This window comes from Equus przewalskii, chromosome 1 (assembly GCF_037783145.1).
Source record: "Equus przewalskii isolate Varuska chromosome 1, EquPr2, whole genome shotgun sequence".
Classification (NCBI taxonomy): Eukaryota; Metazoa; Chordata; class Mammalia; order Perissodactyla; family Equidae; genus Equus; species Equus przewalskii.
Window position 1 is genome coordinate 59048419 of NC_091831.1, and position 8710 is coordinate 59057128.

Genomic DNA, 8710 nt, shown 5'->3' on the forward strand with positions numbered 1-8710 from the left:
ATTTCTTATCCTTGCATCTAGCATTAATTCATCCTGCCTAGTTAACTGTTTTCTTGCTTAATTTCCCAGGATGATGATGAACTCCTTCAAGGCAGGGTGGTCTGGTGGCCTTTTCCCCCCAGTGCCTTGAACACTGCATTGCCCAGAGGAAGTGCTTTAAATGCATATTGACTCCAATTTGGATTGACCTGTGGAAAAGAAGATTCTAGAGCCTGAGGCCAAGTAAAACCATAGTTTTATTTGAGGCATAAAAGCACATATGTTTCTGTCACACAGGATAGGCTTGACTTTAGGATCTTGGTTTCTATCGTAGACACAGCTGTCACAGCTTCTTGGGAAATAAACTAAAAAGGGATCAAGACACAGCCTGGAAAGAAAATTACTGAAAAAACAGTACTGTTGCTGGAAAGTTACAAAGAAAGGGAAGATCTTACTTCACTTAGTGTACATGTAACAGAGCCCCAAGGATGAAGAGAGTGGTGTGGGGAAGAGTTCCTGGTGTTGGCCCATGTGCTGGCATCTCCCGTTTTCCCAGCAAGAGCTCACCCCTAAATGGAGGCAGCAGGGTCGCCTTGGCAACTCTGACTGCATCAACATCTCGAGGCTCCCCAGTTCCCTCTCTAGATTCCCAGTTCAGTAACCCCTGTCCCCTGAAGAATTCCAAGAGGAAGGGCAGGGTCTATGTCATGGACACTGCTACTTGTTCGATGAAGCTGGCCAGGTTTATGTCCCGCTCTGAAAGGCCTGCACACTCATGGGTACTCAGGGTGATGTGGACCTGAAACAAAACCAGAGATTCAGGGCCAGCCGATTCCACTGACTTCACCTAAGAGCAGGAGAAGCACTAGCTATGGGGCTCAGCCACCCTGAGAGCTCCAGAGCAGTGGCCGGTGTCCACAGTCTGTCCGGGGGCTGCCTGCCTGACGTGTCTGTAACAACAATGCAAAACTGTCTTCTATTACACCTCCAGAAACAATGGAGACTTCAGCTATAGGATAAAAAAGAAATATCGAAGTAGCATGAGCAACCTAAAAGCTAAAGACCAGACCCAAACCAACTCCAGCCCCGAATGCTGTCCATCTGCAGCCCATCTCTTCCAGCCTGCAGTGTTCTTAGGGAGTCCAGCATGGCACTTGGCACATGGCAGGCACTGAACGACTGTCTCAATTCATTCAGCAGACAATCTGTGTTTGCTGTGCATGGGTGTTCTTAGCTCAAGTTTATTACTTTTTCATTCTTCCATATCTCCAGAAAGCTGGAAGCCATTTAGAGCTCTTAACAGTCACTAGGCCTGACTGCCACAGCCCTTCCTTCCTTGGGTTTTGCCTTCTTAAGGTCTACTTTAACCACAGGTTATCTCACAAGTGTTTTAATTTGCAGTTCTTTAATTTGTAGTGAGAGGGGAGTAGTTTGTGTTGATTCTAGGAAGGAGATGAATGGAACAGGAGGAGTGGACAGTTAACCTGTGGGTGAGGAGGGCTCATGGGACGTCCAAGGAAGGGGCCTTCAGAATGAGCCAGAATCCTCAGATCCCGGGTGGGTGGGCCCAGCGCAGCAGGCATGCGCCACTCACCTTGTTGTACACGTTAAACCATTCGGGGTGGTGGTCCAGTTTCTCGGCCTGCAGGGCCACTCTGGTCATGAAGCCGAACGCCTGTTTGGTGAGGTGAGACTCAGGTTAGTGTTCTGAGAGACTTCTGGGCACCTTCTCATGGCCAGTGTGAGGCCTCCATGAGGAGGGTGCACAAGCGCCCTACAAACAGAGCCCTCTAACTTTCATCACTCCCCCTGGCATCCTGCCACTGGTTCTAAGGCCAGAGTTGGAGGTGATCTTTCTGCAGTAGGAAGAAAGTCTTGTTACTAGGATCACTAAGGAGGTGGAGACACCTGAGAGGTTTCTAGTCTTGGCCAATCTTCTGGCTATCCACTAAAACGTCTTCAGATGTACGTGTTTCCTACTTGAACTATCTCTTTTAAGGATTTTTTCTCAAAGTTCTAGGTATGGAGAGCCTAAGACCCATCTCCCCACACACCAATCCCCAAGGATGACACCTGCCAAGGAAACTGGATTAGTATCATTTCTCAGAGTCTTGGCCAATAGGACTTTAAGGGAGAAAACACATTCTGGAATGTGACCCCATCAGCCCAGTCTCAGAAAACTCTGGTGCCATACCCTATTGAAGTCTTTGAAATGGAACTGCTTGAAGATAGCATCTCGACCTTCCAACTCGTTCCACCCCACAGCTCTCAGGTTTGGCAGCAGCTGCTCCCTCTCCTCAGCACTTAGCCTGTGTGCTTTGCCAGCCTAGGAGAGGAAAAAGAACAGAGCCCAAGGGCATTTCTTTTTCACAGGACAAAAGAAAGGGCCCCAGACCTTCGGGGAAATCTAGCCAGCCTCCACTGACACCCTCAAAGGGCAGCTGGTATAATGCAATAGACTGGGAGGTGTGAGGGTGGCGCCCTGCCCTGGAGGTGGGGCCCTGGCTCACACACTGATAGGTTCTTAGATTTTACACTCCACTCACAGGACAGAAAATCCTGAGGAATAATGCAAACACTGGGACTGAGAAACACTCCTCCCCAACCCCTGCCCCCAAAGCCTTACAGATGAACCGCCCCCTCCCAAAAAAAACCCCAGGTCTCTTACGTTAGAGGGAGGAAAAGCAAAATCAAGCCCAGATGTGTTTGTGTTACAACACAACCTTTCAGAAAGAGTCCCGTGATGGTCCAACCTTCCTTTTCCAGTCCACCCCATGCCTCTACTGTTACCGTCAGGTGTATGGAAGAGGAAACTGAGGCCCAGAGAGGGGAAATGACCACTCTTCTCTCACCCTCCCCTCCCCCCCCCCCCCCGCAACCTGTCAGTGAGAGCACAGGCATCGTTCTCAACGTGGGTCTGTGCATCTGCATGCCTGGGGCCGGGCAAAGGAATTAGCACTTAAAACATGTTCCAGGCAATTCTTAGCCACACTGCAGTTAACAACTACTGGCACTACCTCCCAGTGGGTCCTCTGTCACGCTCCCATGCAGCCTCTGGTTCCCAGCTGCCAGGCCTAGGCTTCTCAGATTTCTGCATTCTTTTCTAGTCTGTCCACTTGGGAAGCCCAAGCCACATAGCTCAGTCCCAAAAGTGGAAGTAATTTGGCCTTCTGGCAAAACTAGTGCCTCATCCTATTTACCTATTGTGCAAAGTGCCCTCTAGGCAGCCACTGGCACAGCTGAGGCCATGAGCGGAGCCCTCAGAGAAGAGGGAGGCAAAGGTCAGTTCCATCCTCTGGAAGGATGCAGGCCTAGGAGCTTAAAGGGATCCCAGAATTTAGGCTCCTGAAATAGAACTACTCAAGACAAACTGTAGAGGGCTACATTAAAAATCAGTCAGTCAGGTCTGGGAGAGTCCGTGAGGGAGGTTAGTGTAGCTTTCAGGAGGCAGCCCGCAGACTGGAAGCCGTGGGGTGAGCTGGCAGCACTGGTCCAGGCCTGGGTTCTGCCACTCTCCAGCCAGGTGGCCTGGTGGCACTCAAGGGGACAAGAACTTCCACTCCAGAGATCAGCAGGAGGAGCCAATGGGACACTTTGGTGAACACTGTTATTAAGGAATGTCATCTGTATTTTTAAAAAGAGATTCCCTCGGGCAAGCAGCTTCTGAGGGGCCTTGCAGGCTGGGGTAGGACTGGAAAAGCTCCCTCGGGACTGATCTGGCTTGGTCCATCTCCTCGGCTCTGGAAGGCTGGAGCCGGCAGTAGAGATCTGCATCACGCACCCACCCCATCTCTGTTCCACAGCTGGCCCTTTCTCAGTGGCTGAGAAGCCTGGTCCATGTATCCAGGCAACCAGATGACCAGATGTCAGCCAAAGCATCAGAACCCACTTAGTTCTCTGGCTCTGAAAGGAGTGGGTGGGTACCAGTGAGCTCCTAGGAAGCCCCCCTCTTTCTCTTTAGAGTCTTCTGGAATCTCCCAAGTTTCATTGCTGGGGGCTGAACTGACAAGCCCCTCTGAGATCTGGGATCAGAGAGGGGGAGGGGTGGTGTTTGCTTAGTAAATCACAGGTCAGGCCTGGACGGCCTCCGCCCCTGGGAGAGTGTGCAGAGGGGTTACTGATTACCCATCCTTGGGGCCTCAGTGCCCCTCACAGTCAGCTTCAGTCACCACACCCCCTCCCTCCAAGCCACAGCCTTCAAAATGCCCTCCCAGGTGTCACCACAGTCCCAACTGTTCCTAATGCTTTTGGGCCAGAAATGGGCAATTTAGTCGAGTTACCTGGGTCTAGCAGCTCCTCTGCCTGTTGCCTAGGGGCTCACCTTCACCTCCCTAGCTGAGAGCAGCGGGGGGGCAGGGTTGAAGAAGAGCTGAGCACACAGGGCCCGAGACCCTCCTGGGGGGAAGCTCAGCGGGGAGGAGGCGTCGTCCTGAGCAATCATGTCCCCGTGGCTGGGCACAGGTCTCAAACTAGGCGCCAGGGGCCGGCTCTGAGGTGGGGGCCAGCACAGGGTGCACAGAAGGCTTGGCCAGCCCCCATGCCCAGAAGTGCAAGCGAGGGGCAGTACACAGACACGCAGAGGAACACACACACTATCTCCTCCTCTCACTCACACACACAGCCTTCCCCTCACCTCCAATATGGAGCAGAACTGTGCCACCGAAGGGGACGATATCTGCGGGCTCACTATGCTGCCCCTCCCCACCCTGGCCCCGGGCCCACCGCCCCACCCCCGTCCGCAGCACTCAGGCGCCGAGGGGGGCACCGGCCTGGGAGCAGGGCCAGGCCTGGGCTCCCGCCTCGCTGTTACCCGGGCCTGCCTTCGCCCCTCTCTCAGCCTCAGCCTTCCCTGGGGCGCCACCAGGGGGTGGGAGCGGGGGACACCCCGACTCTCCGCGCCAGGGGCGCGGCTGCTCTGCGATGGGCTCGGAGGGGCCTTCCCCTGCCCCCCCGCCCCGCCCTCGCCGCCGGCCTGGGCGGGACCCTGCGCGGGCCCCTTCCTCTCCTCCGCCCCTCCCGCGCACCCGTTCCTAACGGGGCTGCTCCGATCGCGGCGGCACGCGAGCCCCCTCACCATGTCGGGGCGCAGACGCGGGCGGGCGGCAGGTGGCGGCGGCGGCGGCGGCGGCGGGGGCGGGCGCGGCGCCTCGCGCACTGGGCAGCCGCCGGGCGGGGCTGCGCTCGGGCCGCCCCGGGGCGGGGAGCGCGGCGGGGGAGGGGCCGCCCACCGGTAATGTTTAACCCCGGCCGACGCGCTCGGCCTCTGCCCTCTTCCAGCACTTTTCTCGGTGCCGGTGCGGTTGTCACAGGGCGCGCGGGTTAAGTACGCGGGCTCCAAATGCGGGCTTCTTGCATTTGAATCGTGCTCTGCCGCTGCCGGCTGCGTGACCCTGGGCGCGAGATTACCATTTTCTTTTCTTTTTTTCGATAAAGTGTTTTACCTTATCGAGGTATTGACCTACAATAAACCGCACGTATTTAAAGTGTACAATTTGCTACGTTTTGACATGTGTGCTCCCCTGCCACCGTCACCACTATCACGATCATGAACATATCCATCACCCCTAAAAGTTTCCTTCTCCGTCCTCAGCCAGCCATTGATCTGCTTCTGGTCACTCCAGATTGGATTGCATTTTCCAGAATTCTGTGTAAATGGAAATCATACAGTACGTACTCCTTTTGTGTCTGACTTCTTTCACTCAACATAATTACGGTGTGCTATGAACTTTTGCATACAAGGTTTTGTGTAGATACATACTTTCATTTTTCTTGGGTAAATGCCGAGGAGTGGAATGGCTGGGTCATATGGCAGGTGTGTGCTTAAAACTGGTTAGGAAACTGCCAAACTGCTTCCCAAAGCGGTTGTACCGTTTTGAATTCCTACCAGCTGGGGAGGAGAGGGCCAGTCCCCGTCGTCCGTCTGTCCGTCCATCGTCCCCCCCCCCCCGCCCCCCAACATACAGGCATCCCCCTACTGGGTGTGATCACCTTTTTAAATTTCACCCATTCTAATTGGTGTGTAGTAGTATCTCACTGTGGTTTTAATTTGAGTTTCCTTAATGACTAATGATATTAAACACCTTGTCATGTGCTTATTTGCCATTGGTATGTCTTTGATAAATTGCCTGTTCAAATTCCCTGCCCATTTTGAGTTATTTTCTTATTGGTTTTTGAGAGTTCTTTGCTCTGGACACAAGCACTTTATCAGATACATGGTTTGCAAACATTTTCTTTGCATTCTCGCAGTGTCTTTCAAAGAGCAAATGTTCTTAATTTTGATGAACTCCAATTTAACAAATGTTTCTTTTGTAGATTGATATTCTGGTGTTGTAACTAAGAAATCTTTGACTAAAAATGTCTAGGTTTATTTGTGGATTCTCTATTATGTTCCATTGATCTATTTGTCCATCTTGACAGTCAGGTAATATAAGTCCTCTAACATTAAAAAACATTTCTTTTTTTTTTTTTAGTTTCTTTTTTTTTTAATTGAGTTATTGATAGGTTACAATCTTGTGAAATTTCAGTTGTACATTAATGTTTGTCATTTGTGTTGTAGGTGCACCACTTCACCCTTTGTGCCCACCCCCACCCCACCTTTCCCCTGGTATCCACTAAACTGTTCTTAGTCCGTAATTTTAAATTCCTCATATGAGTGGAGTCATACACAGATTATCCTTCTCTCACTGGCTTATTTCACTTAACATAATTCTCTCAAGGTCCATCCATGTTATTGCAAATGGAATGATTTTGTTCTGTTTTGCAGCTGAGTAGTATTCCATTGTATATATGTACCACATCTTTATCCATTCGTCTGTTGCTGGACACTTAGGTTGCTTCCATGTCTTGGCTATTGTAAACAGTGCTGCAATAAACATTGGGGTGCATAGGACTTTTGGGATTGCTGACTTCAAGCTCTTTGGATAAATACCCAGTAGTGGGATGGCTGGATCATATGGTAGTTCTATTTTTAATTTTCTGAGGAATCTCCATACTGTTTTCCATAGTGGCTGCACCAGTTTGCATTCCCACCAGCAGTGTATGAGGGTTCCTTTTTCTCAGCAACCTCTCCAACATTTGTTGCTGTTAGTTTTAGATATTTTTGTCATTCTAACGTGTGTAAGGTGATATCTTAGTGTAGTTTTGATTTGCATTTCCCTGATGATCAGCGATGATGAGCATCTTTTCATGTGCCTATTGGCCATCCGTATATCTTCTTTGGAGAAATGTCTGTTCATGTCTCCAGCCCATTTTTTGATTGGGTTGTTTGATGTTTTGTTGTTGAGTTGCGAGAGTTCTTTATATATTGTGGATATTAAGCCTTTGTCAGATATATGACTTGCAAATATTTTTTCCCAGTTAGTGGGTTGTTTTTTTGTTTCAATCCTGTTTTCATTTGCCTTGAAGAAGCTCTTTAATCTGATGAAGTCCCATTTGTTTATTCTTTCTGTTGTTTCCCTTCTCTGAGAAGGCATGGTGTCTGAAAAGATCCTTTTAATACTGATGTCAAAGAGTGTACTGCCTATGTTTTCTTCCAGAAGCCTTATGGTTTGAGGTCTCACTTTTAGGTCTTTGATCCATTTTGAGTTTATTTTGGTGAATGGTGAAAAAGAATGGTCAATTTTCATTCTTTTACATGTGGATTTCCAGTTTTCCCAGCACCATTTCTTGAAAAGACTTTCTTTTCTCCATTGTATGCCCTCAGCTCCTTTGTCAAAGATAAGCTGTCCATAGATGTGTGGTTTTATTTCTGGGCTTTCAATTCTGTTCCATTGATCTGTGCACCTGTTTTTGTACCAGTACCATGCTGTTTTGATTACTGTAGCTTTGTAGTATGTCTTGAAGTCAGGGATTGTGATGCCTCCCGTTTTGTTCTTTTTTCTCAGGATTGCTTTAGAAATTCGGGGTCTTTTGTTGCCCCATATGAATTTTAGGATTCTTTGTTCTAATTCTGTAAAGAATGTCATTGGGATGGCGTTGAATCTGTAGATTGCTTTAGGTAGAATGGACATTTTAACTATGTTTATTCTTCCAATCCATGTACATGGAATGTCTTTCCATCTCCTTATGTCGTCATCCACTTCTCTCAGAAAGGCCTTGTAATTTTCATTATATAGGTCCTTCACTTCCTTAGTTAAATTTACCCCAAGGTATTTTATTCTTTTTGTTGTGATTGTGAATGGTATTGTATTCTTGAGTTCTTTTTCTGTTGGTTCATTACTGGAGTATAGAAATGCTACTGATTTATGCAAATTGATTTTATACCCTGAAACTTTGCTGTAGTTGTTGATTACTTCTAACAGTTTTCCAATGGATTCTTTGGGGTTTTCTATATATAAGATCATGTCGTCTGCAAACAGCGAGAGTTTCACTTCTTCCCTCCCTATTTGGATTCCTTTTATTCCTTTTTCTTGCCTGATTGTTCTGGCCAGGACCTCCAGTACTATGTTAAATAAGAGTGGTGATAGAGGGCATCCTTGTCTCGTTCCTGTTTTCAGGGGGATGGTGTTCAGTTTTTGCCCATTGAGTATGATGTTGGCTATGGGTTTGTCATATATGGCCTTTATTATGTTGAGGTAGTTTCCTTCTATGCCCATTTTGTTCAGAGTTTTTATCATAAATGGCTGTTGGATCTTGTGAAATGCCTTCTCTGCATCTATTGAGATGATCATGTGGTTTTTATTCCTCAGTTTGTTGATGTGGTGCATCATGTTGATTGATTTGCGGATGTTGA

At 48.8% G+C, this 8710-nt stretch overlaps 1 protein-coding gene across 9 annotated transcripts; it reads right to left on the reverse strand.

Annotated features, from left to right (window-relative positions):
• Positions 1-218: 218 nt before the first annotated feature.
• On the reverse strand, positions 219-5325 carry PCBD1 (pterin-4 alpha-carbinolamine dehydratase 1). 9 transcript variants are annotated; one of them, XM_070612285.1, is made up of 6 exons: positions 5054-5075; positions 4260-4314; positions 3180-3297; positions 2174-2305; positions 1574-1654; positions 219-778 (listed from the first exon to the last, which is right to left on the reverse strand). In XM_070612285.1, exons 5-6 carry the CDS (start codon positions 1640-1642, stop codon positions 680-682), a joined length of 168 nt encoding a protein of 55 aa, XP_070468386.1. In that variant the 5' UTR covers positions 1643-1654; positions 2174-2305; positions 3180-3297; positions 4260-4314; positions 5054-5075; the 3' UTR covers positions 219-679. The 9 variants fall into 9 exon arrangements, with proteins under 9 accessions (XP_070468386.1, XP_070468353.1, XP_070468342.1 ...); XM_070612252.1 differs by lacking the exon at positions 4260-4314 and having other exon boundaries at positions 5054-5172; XM_070612241.1 differs by lacking the exon at positions 3180-3297 and having other exon boundaries at positions 5054-5167.
• Between the last annotated feature and the right edge of the window lie 3385 nt (positions 5326-8710).

Coding starts and splice junctions, on each gene's coding strand:
- PCBD1 (XM_070612317.1), bottom strand. Junction 1,655..2,173: donor ATTTCAAAGACTTCAATAGG/GTATGGCACCAG, acceptor CTCACCAAACAG/GCGTTCGGCTTCATGACCAG. Junction 779..1,573: donor GGTTTAACGTGTACAACAAG/GTGAGTGGCGCA, acceptor GTTTTGTTTCAG/GTCCACATCACCCTGAGTAC.